This window comes from Musa acuminata, unplaced genomic scaffold (assembly GCF_036884655.1).
Source record: "Musa acuminata AAA Group cultivar baxijiao unplaced genomic scaffold, Cavendish_Baxijiao_AAA HiC_scaffold_1097, whole genome shotgun sequence".
Lineage (NCBI taxonomy): Eukaryota > Viridiplantae > Streptophyta > Magnoliopsida > Zingiberales > Musaceae > Musa > Musa acuminata.
In genome coordinates, this window is record NW_027021310.1 from 146,089 (window position 1) to 165,236 (window position 19,148).

The 19,148-nt window shown below is 42.3% G+C and overlaps 3 protein-coding genes across 3 annotated transcripts; all 3 read right to left on the reverse strand.

Moving 5' to 3' along the window:
- Positions 1–1,716: 1,716 nt before the first annotated feature.
- Positions 1,717–3,451, reverse strand: LOC103973424 (small ribosomal subunit protein uS4m). The gene has a single exon (XM_009387984.3). The coding sequence runs from the start codon at positions 3,449–3,451 to the stop codon at positions 2,453–2,455; it is 999 nt and encodes a 332-aa protein (XP_009386259.1). The 3' UTR covers positions 1,717–2,452.
- Positions 2,236–5,281, reverse strand: LOC103973425 (small ribosomal subunit protein uS10m; the record flags this gene model as incomplete). Its single annotated transcript, XM_018821412.2, has 2 exons — positions 2,236–4,223; positions 5,009–5,281. Coding segments are annotated over 2 exons (375 nt in total), but the record flags the coding sequence as incomplete, so codon positions are not given.
- Positions 4,422–10,248, reverse strand: LOC108951910 (small ribosomal subunit protein bS1m). Its single transcript, XM_018821413.2, has one exon. It carries the CDS (start codon positions 6,291–6,293, stop codon positions 5,631–5,633), a length of 663 nt encoding a protein of 220 aa, XP_018676958.2. The 5' UTR covers positions 6,294–10,248; the 3' UTR covers positions 4,422–5,630.
- Positions 10,249–19,148: the final 8,900 nt, after the last annotated feature.

Consider the following 19,148-nt stretch of genomic DNA (forward strand, 5'->3'; position numbering starts at 1 on the left):
AAAGGTGTTCGAGTGGTTCGGTTCAGAGAGGAGAGTATTGTTCCAGCAGTAAGCAATGAATGTAAGCAATAACAAATAAGTAGAAGCTCTTTGGTCGGTCTTTCTCATAACGGGAACAGCCCTGCCGCTCCACTCTTTTTATTACAATCTATGTTTTCAGCTGTAAGCAGTATAAGACTAATAGGGGTACTCGCGCTTATAGGGGAATTCAAGAGACTCTCACTCATTAGTAACGGAATGAGCAAGCTACAAAACAAAGCCCTTTCTTTCAAGCTGAAACTCCCTTCTGGAATTCCTTACTTAGTTGTTTTAGTCCGTCTTTCCTGTTTTATAGTCAAAAGACTCCTGTTTCCTATTATTTGATTAGTTCCAAAGAAGCAAGGCAACAACTGTGAACCTCTCAATGCGGATTTGCACTACGGGGAATATCTGAATAAAAGAAAACAATTGAAGAATCGACTCTAGTAGCCCAGGCCTTACTCCCAGCCACTAAACACCCTACTCGTTACTCACATCCTGACTATCATGGCTATCCGCCTGTTACTCGTTTGTTTAAGTATGGCTCCTCTGTTAACAAGAATAACCCGAGTGCTTCTCATCCTTTGCTTTGACTTAGGATTGAACCATTGCCAACAAGAATAGAACCAATGCCAACACAACAGGAATGGAACTACTGACTAACAAACAAGGCTTTTACCCACTATTGATAAGGCAATAACTCATAAGTAAGGCTTTTATTCACTCTGAACTTAGAATCAAAGCAGTGCGGATGAAACACCTAGGAGCGAGGCCTCAACTCATAACTGGCCTACTCTTATAGCATGTAATTAACAACTAGGGTCGATTACATTGAGCTACTTACTTGTAAGAGGCCTTGGATGTGCGATAAGTAATGCGTGGACTGTTGAGCCCTATTCTGATGTTAGTGTGAGCATACTTCCTTGAATCTAATAATAAAGGTAATAAGTCAGAATACCTGTTAGGGGAATAACCAAGGAGTATCAGTAGTTAGACGGAAACCCAGGATAGTCAGTATGCAACCAAGGGTCGATTACATTGAGCTAAACCGGGAATGAAACAGGTAAGTCAAAGGATTGATATCAGATCGGGGGGAATGAAACTAACAACCATAAGACTGGAACAGAACCCTAAGACTTATGAGTTACTGCACTAACTCCGGATTGAAACCACTATCTTTTCTTGACTCTTCTAAGGCTTCATCTCATAATACAGAACTTCATCTCATAATACAGAAGTTGGCTCAGCAGTAAGAGAGTTCATCCCTTGGCCGTAAGAGTTTCCTTTGTGGGAGCGCACTCTACCCTTCATTCTTGCTTGTTGGTTAAAGTATTCTAATTGTCCCTCTCGTTCTTCCTTCTTGACTATCCTGTCTACCTTTGTTGTTTTCATTCTGATGTTAGAGTTTGGATCTGCCACTCATGAGTTGCTTGGTGGAATTCAAACCATCAAGTAAGGGTACCCCAATACTACCGCTACACATGATACATTACTTGGCCTTTCCTTTCCGTATCTCCCGTTCCAAACTTATACTACTTATTCGAATTCTGATGTTAGAGTTTTCGTCTTCTACTCGTTAGCTCCCCTTTGAGTTTGCTGAAAGAGGTAGGTCCATCGTATAGTTTCAGGATGTCTTCCGCATCTTCCAAAATCCCTACTATGACTCGGACAAAGGAAGACAGATTTCGAGGGAGCAGTCAAGAAAGAAAGAGCTAATTGTGTGAAGAAGAGAAATGGAGTTATGGTACAGAGTTTTGAACAAATAGAAAATGCCACTCTATATGTAGTCGCGTGGTTAGCTGTAAGTTTTGATTTGCAGCAGGCTCTTAGCACCCTTCCTTTCTTTTGAAACCAATGGGAGTACCCTAGAAAGATGTCCTAAAAAACTATGTGAAAAAGCTGCATCCATGACAATGATGTCTGCGGGGCGGGTAGCATCTCCCCCGGCTTATGTGGTTTAGGAATGCATGATCGATACATCGAAGAGAACTTAAAGGAAGAATGAATGAATTAATGACCTATGAATCCACTTGGGACTTGTCAAGAGCTTTACAAGAATGAATGAATTAATGACCTATGAATCCACTTGGGACTTGTCAAGAGCTTGACTTTCTAAGAAAAGTCCAAACTCCTCCTGACAACAAATCCCTTTGTCTAAAGTGTGTTCCCCTTTGAGCATTTGAAACTCATGTTCGTTCATAGTGTCTTTTATTCGCCTGTGTGAAAAGAAAGAAGAGAAATTGGGCAATGTTTTCCCGAGAGAGACTGCCTTCTCTCAGGCCAGCAATCTGATACTTATAGTCGACTGCGACGGTCTTACATATTGATTTCTATCCAAAGGGAGACCCTCTCTATAAGGAGAGATATACTCCCAGGATGGATATTTCCCTATGAGGGCTTATATGCTTTGGCCACGTTTTCTTACTTATCAGCTCTAAAGAGGAAGGTTTGGATCTTTCAATCTTATGTCGTGAGGGATGTTCCCTAAGTTAGGTCCATAAGATACCACAGCTTTTGGTGTTCTATGATTTACCTCCGAATAATGAGTAGGTAGTTCGATCCTTTTGATTCTTATCTTCCTAGTAAAAGGGGATCCAGAGCAATAGGTCGAATTACAATATACTTTATACTTGTCAACAAAAGCGCATATGGAAAGAGTTGGAGGATTTCGGTTTTTCTCCTTCCTTCTCTTCAATAAGAAAAAGTATTTGAAATGAAACAAATTCTTCTTCATTCTGTTGTGCTCAGCGAAGGAACTGCCTAAGCATACTTTAGCGGATCCAAACTTCTTTGTTCTTTCTAAGTCTTCTTCTTGCATAGAATCACGCAACTCTTGCAAAAACCCGGATTGGAGTAGTAGACGGCACCCCCTCTTTGTTTTGAGTAAGCGGAACCATTCTGTTTTGGTTCTTCTCCACATTCTGACCGGCAGGAATTTCCCTATTATTTTGCCAACTGATATGTCGATATAGAAAGATCTCCTTATTTGTATTTCGGCTATAGTTTCTGGAAAAGATATTAGATCACCGTGGGAAACTTGAGAACTTGTTATGCTGACCTGTCCATTATTCAAACTAACCTTTCGATGACTTATCGGCTGCCTTGCTTGAGGAATGGTTTTACTAAAATGGAGACGAACCAGAATCACGTCCGATCTTGTTTCTTGATTGAGTAGAAAAGGGATATATGAAGTTCGTTCTCTTCCTCTCCGAAGAAGCCCCCTTGTAGGTAAATCTCCATAATAAAGGGACAACTTTCGTGTTGTTTGTGATTTAATGTAACAGTTTCGATTTTCTCTCCTAGAAAGATTGATTTGGATTGATCTCCTCTTGTTCCTCAATCTTCGGAGAATGCTGCGTTGTATTAGAGAAAGTTCTCTGTTCCGAACATTTCCTAGAAGTAGACGACACGCTTGAAATCTTAATGCAGGCATGAAATTTCCCCTTCCATAAGTGTTTTTTGCCACATCACGTATAACGGGAATCGAACCAAATTATTCCACGACACCCCAAGGTCCTCCCTTAACTCAATTCACTTTAGAGATTTGAGATAATGACTTTGGTTGCCTAGTGGTTGTAAGTTCTCATAAGTCCTACCTAAATATACGACTTCGTAGAAACTATTTGAATGCCTGTACATTCACTACAGTGTAACAGTGCTCAGGTAAAGGACAGTGTCGTCAGAAAGCGAGCGGGAAAGCTCTTCAAGTGTGGCGTGCCGAAGACCTACTTGCTCTGCTCCCTATTGCAGAAACCCGGACCAGCTTCCACGCAGTCTTATAATTCACTGCTTATGCAGAAGCTACTGATCCACTCAGACTTCTATACGAACGAAACGAAATAGTTGATGTCGGTTGCGGACCAAAGTCACCGGAGTAGCATCTTCCAAATGGGGACTTGCCCTCGTCCTGAACATTTAGTGGTACAATGATGACAGAATGAATCAACTCCAGAGGTTGGGTGTTGTACAAGAATGAGAAAGCCACAACAAACTGCAGGGGATATAGCGCGTAAGAAAATACATTTGTTATCCATTATCCCAAAAGAACCCAAGACACAATATCCAATGTGGTTCTGGTTTATGATATGATTCGGTTAGTGTATTCAAGGTATTTTCGATAGCTTTCGAAGCAATCTCTTGAGTTTTCCCTTATCTAAACGGGTCTTGCAAGAAAGACGGATTGAATATTGAGCTCCAAATATACGCTATTGGGATGGAATGGCTCAACCTAAGGTCTCCCCCCCAAAGAACCGAACGTGCGAGTTCCCCCGCATACGGCTCAAGTGTCGAAGGCCCTCTTGATTTAGCGTTTGGTAAGCGCTTCGCTGTGGCCAAGCTTACTGCCTATATCGGTAAAGCTTCGCCCGCTAAGTAAGCTGTAAACGAAAAGTGGCTTCTGGCCGCCTTATTCCGTCACCCGAGATCCAAGTCAGCACCGGCAAAGAGATATTGATTCCTCGTAGACGGCATGGAAGCAAGCTACCTGTTGCCTATCTCACCCGGCACTTCCAAGGGTGAGCCTTCGCTTTTTGAATCGTCTTCTGCCCAATGCGGTACCCTACTGTTTTTTGGTTCCCATCCCATTGGGTTTACCTTGTTAACAGGTTGACCCCATGGCAGCAAGAAAAGGCGATCTTGTGCTATACTCCGGTGATCTCTTGCCTACCGAGGCACGCAAACTCCCATCGTGTCTCAGATCACATTCCGTGAATCGAAAGGGGAAGCCCACTCATAAATTAGCTCCTCTTGTAGATGTGGTGCGGTTTGACGAAGCGTCTAAGCACAGTTCACTCGCGTTGATCAATGTTGAGTTTTGCTACCTCCACTCCTTAAGGTTACATGATGATGTCATATACACTGATTGCATTCTTTTCCACGCTTCATACCTCCTCTCCTATGATTAAGGGAAAGGGCTAGGCATGGTGGGGTAGGAGCATTCCGTCGGCAAGATTAGAAGCCTTACAAAAGAGTCTTATGTTCTCCGAGTCGCACGGCGTTTTAACCGAAAGAACTTCTTGCGCAATGAATCATGCCTTTCTGTTTTTATGACCAGATATTGTTTCTTTATTCTCATTTCAAATTGTTCTCTGGACTTTTTATCAATAAAAGGTGATCGTAACAATGTATATAAGACTCGTGAATCAGGCAATCCAATCTGTAGTGTGTTAGGGGTAAGCCCCAACAAATAGTGGTTCTTCAAAATAGGGTTCTCAAAGGATCGAATCACTATGCCTATCTTGGTTGTCGTTACTTTTGGTGGTCCTTATTTGCTCCTCTTCCTGTTCTATTGAGAATAAGGCTGTGCCACGCCGGTTGAGAATTGGGGTTTGTTTGTTTTTCGTAAAGAATAATAAGTAGGACCAAACCTAGAAGAGAAAGCTTGAGCACGGGATGGACTATTTATGTTCTATGACGAAGATGAAGCCGTAAGCTAAGCCGAGATTAAGCTGTTGTTGACTTCTAGAATGGATGGGACCAGGGTAAAAAAAGCATACAATGCTCCTCTGCTTACCTTATGAAAGAGCAAGCAGTAAGAAGTTCCCTCAACAAAAGAAAGGAGCTGAGAGCCTTTCCTTTTGATTGGATTTTGATCTTACTTGGATCTACTGCTGTTAGAACACCACAATTTTCCTCCTATTGGGATTAATGCTCTCAATGGTGAATCTATCATTCGCTATCTTTTGAGTGTTGAGAGGAAAGAATGGAAGAAAGGTAATGAAACCCGCGATGGCTACTGAATAACCACCTTTGACTTTGTTAATAATGAAGCCTTTGACCTTCTTATTCGTTCGCCAATTCTTCTGCAGTTCCATCCAAGCTCGGTTTTGTCTTAATCTTCGTGGAAGAAGAAGCGGTTCACCAGCCAATACATCCAGGGATCCCCAAAAATCATGAAACCTTAAGACAGCTCGCTCTTTGATCTGTGATTGACCGGCCACTAGATCCATTAAGAATCTATCATTAATCCGCTCTGGAATCTGTGAGTCACCTGCCACTACATTCTGGGATCCCACCTTATTCTCAAACCTGTGGCTCGTGGCTCGGTTTATTGGCACTCCTGTAAGCTCATCTTCCATACAATTGAGTGGGGTACCTGGTCCTGCATCCACCAAGAACATTTTCTCCTTTAAGCTACAGCGTAAAACGGAAGATTGTAAAGCTATTCCATTACATAATAAGAAACTAGAATTGGATCTTGGAAATGATCGACTCCAATAGATGTTCATAATAAGCTTGCTTGGATTTTGACTACTATTCCTATTGAGAAGAAGCATCCAGCCACACCTGTTTAAAGTATTACGCGTAGTTGTGTTGGGAACTCGTAAGAAGTGATTTGCCGCTGTAGCTTATCTAGGCTGAAAACCACTAGACCCTACATCTCTGGCTGTCCCACCCACTAAGAGAAGAATGGGAAATGCCCGTTGTTGCCCGAAGCCACCGCGTTTGCCACTTTGATAGTTATTGCATGACACCTGGTGTAGAGGCTCCTGCATGAGTGACAGCACCCGCAAGCAAGATACATCAGGAAATACTGCGAGAACTCCAAAAAGACCAGCATCCGCAAGACACATCAGGAAATACTGCTGGAACTGCTCTAGCTACGTTCTTTCCCTCTTCGCTGAACTTCACGCTCTTGCTTTGCTTCTTTGTCTTGCTTGTGGAAAGGCGAGTCTATTTTCGCAATAAATATAGGTGTAGTTAAGAGCAGAAGAAGAGAAGAAAAGAAAGAGTATCTTACTACCAGAAGAAGTTGTTAAGAGCAGAATCAGAAGGATTATCTTCATCATCATTGGTGTTCCAGAGCGAAGGGAGAGTGGCGGCTGCTCCAGCGACCGGGAAAGCTAAGATCTGAATTCGCCCTAGAAGATCGAGTAGGAAGAGAGAAGACGATTGTTTTATCATCCCTAGAAGCTTAGCTGACTCGGATGCCCATAGTCATTCTTAAAGGCATAAGTCAGTAAACAAGCAGACGTCAGTGAGTTATCGAACAAAACAAGCAAGGTCAAAAAGCAAGGTCAGCGTCAGCTGCTGGCTGCTGAGAGAATAAATGAGTACTGAAATCTAGGGTTCAGAAAAGAAGCAAGCAATAGAAGCAATGCGGTTAGTTTGCTTGTTCCGTTGTTTGTTGAGTTATGTGAATAACCATTTGATCGTATGGGCTAACAGAGTTCTTTGAGTTGTGCATTAGCCTGAAGTTGGTTTTGGAGTTTAGGGTACGCGTGACTGAAAGGCCAAACTGTAGCTGCGATAGCTGTATCTCGTAAAGTGGAAAAAACCTTGATAGTTGCAGACCGGCCTATACTTATAAGTTCAGTGAAGGCTTTCTTATATTATCTTATCATTATAGGCGGGCGAGTTATTAGAGAATCAATTTAGAAGCGTTGTGTTCTGGTTATCTTGGCTTGAGAAGTTGTGATGGTTATCTTGGCTTGGCGTATTAAGAGCTCTCTTCCATTCGGATTTATTTACCTCAGCCCGTTGAGTCGACTTTGCTACCCAGTTAATAAGAATGCTTGTTTGTTTAATCAACTATTAACTATGTTACACGTGATATTCAATTGCGTTAGTCGTTGAGTTAGAAGCTTGAGTTGAGCTCCTGCGTTAGCGAGTTGTGCATTAGTAGCGCACACTAGTGCTTTGTTACTCCGGCACTCAATGATATTATTCTGATTCCGTTTGTTTACCTAGTTGTTGACCTTTCTTCTAGAATGTGATACTTAAGCGCTAGTTGTTGACCTTTATTCTTGTATAGAATGTGCAAGCGTTAGGTTACTTTCCGGGGTACATTAACGGACTTCTCTTTTAGGGCGCGCCAAGGGTAGAGTTTCGTTCACCGTTTGTTACTTATATGTATTATTTTCTTAAGTAGAGTTGAGAGTGTTGAAGCTATGCTGTGAAGAAGCAACACAAGCAAACAAGCAAAATACTATAGCTTACTACAGTTTGGCAGTAAGGACAGGAGTGTTTTTCATAAATTATAGAAGACTCCATCCAGATACATGGAATCTGATCATAATAGCTATCAATCAAGGTATTTGAACTGCCCTCTTATACCGTCTCGTCTCAATCAAGGTATTTGAACTGCCCTCTTCCTTCCACCGGTAGCGATAACAAGAAAGGGAACCCTCTGACTTCTACCGGGCTGATAACAAAGCAAAGTGATAGGAATGAAACCGATCCCGCAAAGAAAGAAAAGAACAGAAGATTTGTTGCTAGGACTTAAACAAGTACTTTACATCCATCTTAGTCAGCTCGATTCCATTGGCTTTGCATATTCTAATTAATAGGGGAGCATCCAATCCGTTCTACGGAGGCCACAGTATTATTATTCCCCCAAGCCAGCCTATCAGTCTCGACCCTTGTTTTTCCTGTCCTATGTTCCAAGTGTTAATCTCGTTCAATCCATAAACTAGTGCAATATACCATCTCCAACTGAGACCACTCGACCTCATCCATGAATCCACCCTAAAATAGATTATATCATATCTAGGCGAATCCACCAAAAAATAGATTCTATCATATCCAGGCTAGGGACAGACCCCTTAATAGAATCCATTATATCTAGGAACATACCTTTAAATAGAATCTAGGGACAGACCAGACCCTTGAGTCGAATCTATTCTATCTATAGGGACATACCCTTGAATCTCACATACCCTTTCTGGAATCTCATCTATTCTATCTAGGGACATACATACCCTTTCTGGAATCTCATCTATTCTATCTAGGGACAGTGAGAATTAGTGAAATAGAAAAGGATTGATGCTCGTAAGCACTCGACTGACAAGGGGAGGAAGGAAAACACACAGTTAACAGAACCTCTCTCCGTCTATCTTGTGAATCATGCAGACCATCAGGACCCAATCTTATTCTATACCAACCTATTCTTTCTTTAATCATACCTATTGAACCTCGATCCAATCACCCCCAGTTAGTCCGTTAAGCGTTTAATCAAGAGAGACTCGCTCCTTATTAAGAGAGTAACGTAACAGGCGTTCTTCAGGAGTGGCGGTAGCAAAACTCTCAATTAATCAATGATATTCAAAAGGATAAGCGGGATGGAATAGAGTCTAAGAAGGAAGATCGGCCATAGGAGTTTCTGAAAGGGGAGGTTCAAGAGGGTCAGCCGCCTACTCGAGTTTTTCCTATTTATTTGATGCCTTTATGCCCATATGCTCACTGTTCACAAGTCCCGTAGCAACGATCGAGCTACGAATGCATCAGGCTGGGAACGAACATTTCTGATTCTTTCTAATATGACAGCATGCCTTTCCTGTCTTTGTCAATAGGAATTTCTTGCGGATTATTCATCAATACTATGTCTTTCCTGCTGAAGTGTTCACGTAGGTCAAATAGCTTTTATAGCTCAATCCAATAGATAGTAATCAACGGAGATAGAGTGTAGCGGTTCAACCAATGCTTCTAAGGTAAGGTGGGCGGGGCACTTCATCAATGCTATTGAGCGGGGATACCAGTGTTTGTATACGAGCTATAAGCCATTGAGTAGTCAATATCAGAATGGAACAGTGAACCGGACAATCGACCCTGTCAGCACTAGTTCCATTTCTTATCTCTAGTGAGTTTATGGTGGCTAGCAATCGATCATAGTCGTTTTAGTTGGGAAGCAAGGAAAGCAATTACAACTTGGAATGTGTTTTCTCACATACAAGTATATTTTCATCTATTTCATTAGAGTAGTTCATTAGAGAAACTTCTATAAGTCAACGGAATAATCAATTTCAGAACGAAATGAACAAGTACGAGACCCAACTTGGACTAAAGAGTTAAGGGCAGTAGCCCAATAGTGAAAGACAGGAAAGCAAGAGCCAAGCAGCGGCTTGCTTAGTTGCTTGGCCGGTAGCACTGGTTCAGATCCTTTGACAACAATACTAGACTTAACGAGCAGGGATTCCACTTTAACAGGCCAAGTATATACTAGATGTCTATTACACTACACCCCCTCGGCTAATTCGTCTGTTTCTTATCTGTCAACTGCTTATAATCTAGTAACTTCATGAGGCCTAGTACCAGAGGAGAGAGAGGCAATCAACCAACATAGAGTTTTCAAGAGAACGAGCAAGCAAGGCCAAATAGTAATAAAACAACCCCTTTTTGCGTCGTTTAACCATATGCCGCCGTTCAACGGAGCTCATATGATATGGCTAATCTCACTTATGGAAAAACTCCCCACTACGCTCCTAACGCGCACTACACTACGTTGCTTGTTCTGTCCTTTTCATGCATTTTTCCATAGAGATTAATTAAGATAGACCTCTTCCTAGATATTAAGATGGACCTCCATCTTCCTAGGTGCCAATCAATTGAATTCTACTATGGGGGTGCTAACGCGAGTTGTTGTTGCAGGATGTTTTGTTACTCTCTTCGAGTTGTTGTTGCAGGATGTTTTGTTACTCTCTTATAAAATATGTCAGTTATTTGCTTTTCTTCAGTTGAGCATGATAGGTGCACTCAATTCCATGATTTTCTTCAGTGTTGTGAGTTTGTAGAGTAATGGAGTCTTAAGTTAGGTTAATCCCTTACATGAGTTGTGCACTCACATTCAAGAAGCCCTGAAACATACAAATGTAAGCTAAGGTTCCCCGATAAGTCATTTCTGTTTTGAAGCAAAGTGATTATATTCATTTATTTTAGAGATTATCTTATATTCATTTATTATAGAGATTATGAGTTAGATTCTTGGAAATGGAATTCCACAAAACAAGTCAGAAGTGAGTTTCCGGGGAACAAGTAAGAACAAGAGAAGAACTGACATCGGCCCACCCGAAGAAGAGTTAGGTAGTGAGTAAGCTGTTAGGTACCACAAACAAGGCAACATAGAATAGAGGAAGTAGTGAGTAAGCAGAACAAGCAACAAAGTCAGGGCAGTGAACTAGAAGCGCAAGGCCAGAAAAGAGTACGACACAGTAACGAGTTAGTCAGGATGCCAATAAATCCGATTTGCTTAAAGCAACGGAAAAAGAAGTAAGCTGTTTTGTGAAAACTATGAATTCAGTAAGCAGTGTTGTTACAACTATGACATTATAGGGGGAGAATAAGCAACGGAGCAAGCAGTAAGTAATGTTCAAGCTTAGAGCCAGCAGTACAGTAATAGGTGAGCTTTTTAGTTTCGTTAGTTTCTCAGAGGAACCAAACTACTAATAATGAACAAGTAGGGATAGCAGTGCCTCTCTCTGCCTATGTCCTTTACAGTGCCTCTTGCCTATGTCCTTTACTTTGTATGGGGTTCGGCTGCCTCAAGTAGATTCAATTAGGCTTCAATTCCCCGGGGCTCCTTAGCTTTGAACTCGCTGACGCTAGAACTCAGGCTCCCGAAAGCTGGAATTGTCATAACTCTGCGCTACTAACTACTAAGCTTGGCGGTTATAACAAGAGGAACTCTAGCAGCCCTGCCGCTACACTGACTACGTTACTTGGCGGACTTGGTCATAACTCTAGGATACAGGACTTTCTAATTCTCCGGATCTGAAATCCACTGCTGGCTCAACAAAACTTCATTGAATCTTGTTTGCGCAGAGAGAATAGGGGAGGAATAATACCCGAATCTATACCTTATCCCTTTTCTATACCCTTAGAGTCACATACTTTCCCTTAGAGTCACTTACTTTTGTACCGATCCTGCTCTAGCTGATCCAGATGTATCTTCTGCTATTGTTTAGTTGACTACTTGGTATGGTAGCGGCTCTCAGTGGGCTAATAAAGAACCTAAGTGGTTGGATGCCCTGCCCCCAGCTCAAGTCTTATTGTTAGTGGTTCTCTTCCTGGTGCGCTAGTGAAGGTCCTGTCCAGTTTGCATGGTTTCTATCGTTTTATGCCTTAGTTCCATTCCATTAAGTAATAGCTCTATTCTGGTTTTCCCGGGTGCAATTCTTTGTATTAGTTGCAGGGATGCGCTAGAGCGTAGCCATATTCTGATTCCTCCGTTCGAAAGTCAATAAAAGCAAGTAAAGAAACCCCGAGTCATAGTGTGTTTGAAAACGAGGAGCGGAAGCCTCTAACTAACACATAGGCATTTCCGTATTTATTTCAGTAGCAACTATAGGAATTGGAGCTAGGAGACAAAGGCTAAGAGCCTGTAAAGTAAGTCGAAAAGCAAGTGAAGTCAGACTTAAGGGGCTGTCGGATAAGCCGGAGTTCCTAGTTAAAGCAGTCTTGGCAGTGGTAGATGCATTACCTAACTTATGAGTTTGATTCCTTTCCTGCAGTTCCAATCCTTATTGGCATCGGTTTCAGTCTGAGAAGAGAGAGGAAAGTCAACAGAGTACACAATACTTTAGCGTAACATTAGTAGTTACTTTAAGGGGGATCGTTGGTCTAAGTCAGTAGGCGCGGTCGGAGAAGCACCACCAGTTGTGGAATTCCACCCTTTTCTTTTTAGTCTGAGAAGTCCAAGTTTGATTCTTATAATACGGAGTTGTTTTCTGTATTCTGTATGGTTTTCTGCATTCTATGTTGTTATATGTTGTTTTCCTACTTATTTGTTTTCTTCTTTGACTACTTAGTTGAAGTCTCAAGTCTCAGTAGCACCGGTTTAAGCCTTGGATTCTTTTATTAATCTTTCAGGCTTAGATGCACTGGCTTCATTCTTTCTCTCACTCGTTCCATTCTTAGTAGTGTCCGTTGCTTGGCCCTTGGCCTTTTCCACTCCTACATTCTCTATATTCTATATATAGGAAATAGGATTCAACTTGGGATTCCACAAGAACAGGAGCAGTAGTACCGGAGTTACAGAGCAAGAGGGTAAATCTGATAGGAAGAAATTACTTATAAAGACAGCCAAGACACGGGCCAAGGAACTACTAATGTTCCGCGGCAGGAGCTTTTGGGCAACGGCGTAAGCCGTTGTGCGGCAGCAGCAGTAGTGGGTTATAACGCAGTTATAACAATTCCTTTGTTCGTGTGTCGCGGCAGGGCCGCTCATCTGTGCCCGTGGAATGGGAAATCCTTCTAAAAACATCTCAAAATGCGAAATCATGCTATTTTCGTATATAGAAATTAGGGTCTAAAGTATCAACCTGAAAGTAGTTGTCCAATCGAGACCCCTCTCCTCTCCACTAGTTCTTGACCCAACGAGTAGTAGTCTAGTCCTGGTTAATCAGTAGTTGTAGCCAGAGTAGAGGTCGGTGCTATAGTTGAATACCTTGTTTCAGACCGGTCCCTTAGTTACAGGTAGTTTGTTGCATTCTTAAATGACTTATTCCTTGTTGTGAGTGTCAATTCTAACCTTGGAGTTCACCCCAGTTTGTTACTTCAACGAGTGAACCCCGACCCCTTAACTACACACATAGGTGATACCACTTCACTCTACTACTTATGGGAATGAGAATTGAGCTCCCCACTGACGAACTCTCCCGTAAGAGTAGGAATCACTAACTATCCAGTAAGAATGGGAATCCATGCCCGCCAATCAACTACTCATTAGTGAGCCTCCGGTGGGTTAGTAGCAGATGTACTAATTGCTGTAAGTACTGAGTTTAGCCTATAGTAATGAAGAGTTGGTTTCCAGACCCTTACCTTCTTAAAGTAGTAGTGCAGTAAAGATCCGTTTCTTAATCCAGTACTGGTGCGCGGGGTAAGGAGGGCAATCCGAAGCTATAGAAGGAAAGTAGCTCGGGCTAAAGTAAGCTTCAAAAGGATATGGTTAAGAAGGTGGAGTGATAGTGGAATGATTTGGTAAGCCAGCCCGTTCTTCTGTTTCTGATCTTAGAGTTGAATTCTTATTAGTAGTGGTAGATAGGTCGGGTTGAATCCCCAACTAGTAGTTGTCTAGTCCCACAACAAGTAGTTTCGTAGTTTCATCAGTGATAGTTTCGGTTTGATACGAGGTAAAGTACTTGCTTTGTTGCGAGGTGTGGTCCACAGAATGGAGTTTCTTACTATTCTACCAGTCCTTTTCAGCACTAACTTAGCCACTTATATATCTGCTCATCTTGAAACAAGCCCCAAGCCGGGAGTTCTAGTGAAAAGCCAGGTTTGAGACGATAGGGAGAGAAACAACTCAACTATGGTACAGGTTTGGCGATAGGGGAGAGGAAGCTAGTCAAGTTATCAATAACAGAGTTCGGGTCGGGGCAGACTATCTTACTATCAGACTGAAGCTTAGGTGTTTCGGACTGATCTGTAGGGTACTCAGAATCAACCTAGCAACTAGCAGGATGAAACCACTAACAAAGAGACCTCGACACCCCTCAACAACAACAAGACTCAAACCAGTGAGACAGAGGCCAAGCACTAACAACAAGAATCAAACCCAGGAGTGCAAGCCTGATAGTCGCTAGTAAGCCTACCGATTTACCTCTTTCCCACTTTAGCTCCTGCCGCACAACATTAGTAGTTGTTTGGCCCCCTCTTCTAGTTTAAGAATAGAGCTAACCAATCAAAGAATGTCCCTAAGTAGTCACAGAATGGAGCTCATGAGGCAAGGACTTATACCGGGTGGGTTCGGAATGGAGTTGACCAATATCATGAAACGGCCAAGCAACGGGACAAACAACTACTAATGTTGTGCTAAAGGGCTGCTCTTCCGGCCAAGACACTACTACAAAGGCAACGAAAGTCAAGAGCTCAATTAATATATGTTAATGGGGCTATAAACAAGTCTAGTATTCAGGGCGGCAGCGAGCTTAAAAACGGCAGCAACAATAATAGACATTACAAGTTAATACCAAGTCCTGTGTTCGGCACCCAAGGCCTAAACAAGGGTGTTACAGGCTATCCGACTTGAGTATCTTATTAGTAGATCCCTTTTTATTATTAGTTGTGGTTTCATTGCCTGAGTGGGTATGTGTCTCTCGAATCAATCTATTAGGGGTGGGGGTGTAATAGAAGTAGAAGGCTTTCAGCACCTTTAGTACTGCTCCTGTTCTGGTGATTGTTGTTGGCAAGATAAGAGAGGTATGCCAGGTATGCCAGGTTCAGAGGCTTAATCCAGTATGGGCGTAGGGAAGCTTAGGAGGTCAACTCTATTCTTAAGAAATCCACTACTAGACAATAGCGAGCGGAAGGGTTGGCTAAGAGCAAATAGCTAATCTCTTCTCTTCTGGCCAGTCAGTCAATACTCACCTAACTCCCAAACACATAGCTAGTAGGAAAGCAGACAACTATCAACTATCAACTACTCATAAATAGCTTACCAAGCCGACCTCGACTCAGGCTTGGCTACGCCTACCTCGACTCTGGCTACTCATACTTCTTAAACAGAAACTTCCCCTCTTGCTACTAGCTTAATTCTCCTCGTATACTTGCTACCCGGGCTATGGCAACGAGTTCAAATGGAGCCAACTTAATATAAGGGCTCTTATCCGATACCGACTTAATTAAGGGCAACTGCCAAGCGTATAGGCAAGTACCGACTACAAAGACATAGCAAGTAGACAGATAAAGCACCGAACCAGTCTCTTAGAAACCAACCCGTAGTACTGTAATAAGACAAGCGTATACTAGACTTACTGCCGGATGTAGCTAATTCTTTCCTCGAACAGTCCCTGCCTCGCACCAAACCAACCTATCTATACCTGTTCTCTTGCCCGAACTAACTCTATCTGACTAGCTCACCTCGCCTGTGACTACTGAGCTGCCTAGCTGCCTAGCTCACCCCTCTAGCTCACCCATGAGTTTCGTCCTGTAACTACCTAGTTGGATTCTGATCTTAGTACCAGGGGAAGCGGCAGGGAATCAGTGGGAGTAATGCCTTGTTGAAGTCTTGTTGTTAGCATCACTGTTCTCTATTTCTTCTTTGCTTAACAAAAGCACCCTAGCCTCGTATAGGAATTCACCAAGTCATTCCACAAGCAAAGCTGCTGTCAACTAATAACTGCATTCGGCTCTCAGCTCATCTCATTCTCATGCCCACTACACAGTGTTGTCTCCAGGAAAGTACTCCATCCCAATCTAGTGTTCAAAACTATTAATAAGGTCAATAAAGTGAGCAGCCCTAGATGGTGTTGTAGACGAGAGAGGATCTGAAGCTGTGCGAAAGAAGCTCGTTGATTGACTCGTTGATTGAGTATAGAAAGAAGTGCCCACTCCACTGAATAATGAATAGAATGAACTATATACCCATATCCCAGGCTTGGATTCACTAGTATCAGGCTTAAACTACCTCGCCCCATTCCGAGCAGTACCGGGTTCAGGCTGTCACTCCTAAGTTCCATTCTTTGACTCCTGGGGTTGGTTCTTTAACTACCTCCTCTCATTCTTGCTAGCACTGGTTCAAGCCTTGTTGGGAGTGATTGAAGCCTGGTTGTCAGTGGTTATAGTCACCAAGAAACTACTAATGACCAAGGCACTGCACCAAGCTTAGTAGCTGTAGTTATAGTCTCTTAGTAGCACTTGTCTTATTCTTAGACTCTGCAGGGGAAACTGCAACATTGGTATTCTAACTACTAACTAACAAACACATAGCGCCAAGCGTATACTACAAATAGGGCAGCTGGCTACTATCATACCTATGACAACTGGCAACCATCCCTCGAACCAGTTAGTAGATCCCTTTACTTGTAAACAGAAGAGAAGACTAAACTAGGGTCGATGTAATTGAGCTGGCTCATCTCCACTAGCAGCTGTCAACTAATAAGTAAGGAGGGAGTAATCATACTGTAGGGATCGATCACCCGAAGTCAGTTACTAGGCCTGCATCTAGGTCAACTCAGTAGCCAAACTCAGTAGCCAGAGAAGAGGACAGGTATAGTATAAGAATTCCGTTGGATGAGCCGGAACACTAGCTAAAGAGTCTTTAGTAGGAAAGGTAGAATCTGTCACCAAGGAATGTAGAGGTACACAACGCAAGGGAAACAATAGCAAGTGGGTAAGAAAGGACTGGAAGCGCCAAGCTACGACTAGTAGAATGAGTGGAAGACCTAGTTGACTCCGGTTTCCTATATTAAGAATAGTAGTAATTTAGGAGTTGAAAAGCCAGCAAATATTCTAGATTTCTTCTATGCTTAACACAAGCAGATGACCTATCCCTTTACTACCCCAACCAACTAGTAAGTAAGTAAACTACCCGATCCTCAAAGATGGTACTCTCTTTTTACTACCCGAGCCTCAAACAAAGCCGATACTTTCTTCTCTTCTTACCGACCCGACCTCTCATAACCATACTTTCTCACTGGACCTGGGCATTCTCTTTCTTACCTTAACCCAACAAGTAACGAATAATAAGCCACGAGGGTCCTTATTTCTAGTGTAACTATGTATTGACTTATCGAACTTTAACTCTCACTATCAATTATTCTGCTGACGACTTAACCTCAATCTCTAAGAGCACTGAGCACTAAACAAGCTACTAAGGAAGGAGCCACTACTACTCCTCGGCATCTATCTTCTCTTTAAACTCAAATGTTACTTCCTTACTCTATACTTGGCAACTAGACTTTCATTGCACTTTCGTCAACAAAGATCTCTTACTACCAATACCCTTTTGTAGTCGATACAGAGCCAATTCTTCTTACCACACGAGTTTCTAGTGCTAGTGAGGTTAAGCGGTTCTTTGATACTTGACTTTTGAACCCTTCTTTTGAGTCGTTGAACAGTGGTGAAACTGAACTGATAGCTAATCCTCTATAATCGAGGTGTTAGGTACCGCTCCGTTAGCCGAATTCACTTAGTCAACCCTTGATCTGAAGCTGTTCTCAAGTAAGCAGCAAGCGGTAAGCGGGAAGGAAATTATGTTTCTTTCTGGTCGAGGATGCCCATAAATATGCAATTCTTAAAACAAAAGTGGAATCTGGGTGTCTTAGGTAATTGCCTGTTCCTCAATGTGCCGATAACGCTAAAAGTGGTTTAGTTCCCTCTTGTGTTGTGGTATCAAGAAGCTCAGTTATCAAGTAAGTAGTTTTGTCGACTACTGAAGAAGCTGTTTCAAAAGATGTATAAGGAAATGATGTTTATGTTATTGGTAAGGGATAAAGTATCGTTATAGTTTAGGAATTACTTTCATGCTTTGTTGGCGCCCTGTAGCATTAGTAAGCTATGGAGTAAGGAGAAGGATAAGAAACCGGATCAAGAGCTGAGCTGGATTCTAATTCTAATAAGGATCATCAACAGTGCGCGTAGGGGAGTTATCATTTCAATTGTGTCATTCGGCGTGTAGTTCCAGCAATAAGATCTTATACGTGGGGAAAAAGGTCCAATTCCAATCTTATATGCCCTGCAACATCTTTTCAAGGGGGTTTTACTCGGTGCAACAAGACTTAGTGCTAATGCGAGTTGGGGCAATCCGAGAGTTTACCGGCTAAATCCAAGTATGGGGGTCGCCTGTCAGGGTTACGGTAAGAATATATTATTTCTTTAAGCAAGCAAGAAAGTGAAATGACTGGTTTTTGGAGCAAAGATACTTAACCAACAAAGCGAGTTGAATAAAAAAGCTATTTTGGTGCACAGGTAATCAGAGTTTCCGCTATTGACCTTAAGTAGTTTATAATGGGGGCTACTATGACTACAAGGGTCTCTTCCTCCTTTTAAACAGTGTATTCTGATATTTGATATTTTTTATTACAAGAGCAGGTTCGTTATAAGCTAGTAAGTAAGCCTGTGGCCAAGCAACCTTAGTAAACAGTGAGTTTAGGAGTTAGGTTACCATCAACTAAATAAGGACACAGAGGCATAGTAGAGTATAGATTCTCTTATCTTTCTTTCGAGAAGAGGTCGGCTAAAGGTATTCAGTTGGATCCATATTTCCTTACCGCTGCTACTATATTCATTTGTTGATAGTTTCATTAAAGTAGGAGCCAAGCGTATACTACAGTAGCCTAGTAACAGACTTCGTGCGATCGGTCTCAATGAATTTCACCCTGCTGGCATACTACACAGGACTGGTTCCTCACCTTTGCCAACTCAATACTAGTAATTGCCGGTTTTCTCTGCTTCTCCTCTTGCTACTGAAACTAGGGATTCCACAAGAACAGTGGCTTAAACACCGGAAACCAGATTGATAGTGCTTTCCAACAAGCCACTACTACAAAGGCAAAACTCGTAAGGAGCACCACTGAATTGATTAGTTGGTTGCCATTACCAAGTCAGGTATTTAGGGCGGTAGCGAGTTCAAAAAAGGGCCGCTCCACTCTTTTTATTACAATAGATGTATTCTGGAGCCTCACTAGGCATGATAG

What these genes read in the sequence shown, in the direction of transcription:
- LOC103973424 (XM_009387984.3), bottom strand. Translation starts at nt 3,451, where the DNA reads ATGCCTGCATTAAGATTTCAAGCGTGTCGTCTACTTCTAGGAAATGTT.
- LOC108951910 (XM_018821413.2), bottom strand. Translation starts at nt 6,293, where the DNA reads ATGCTTCTTCTCAATAGGAATAGTAGTCAAAATCCAAGCAAGCTTATT.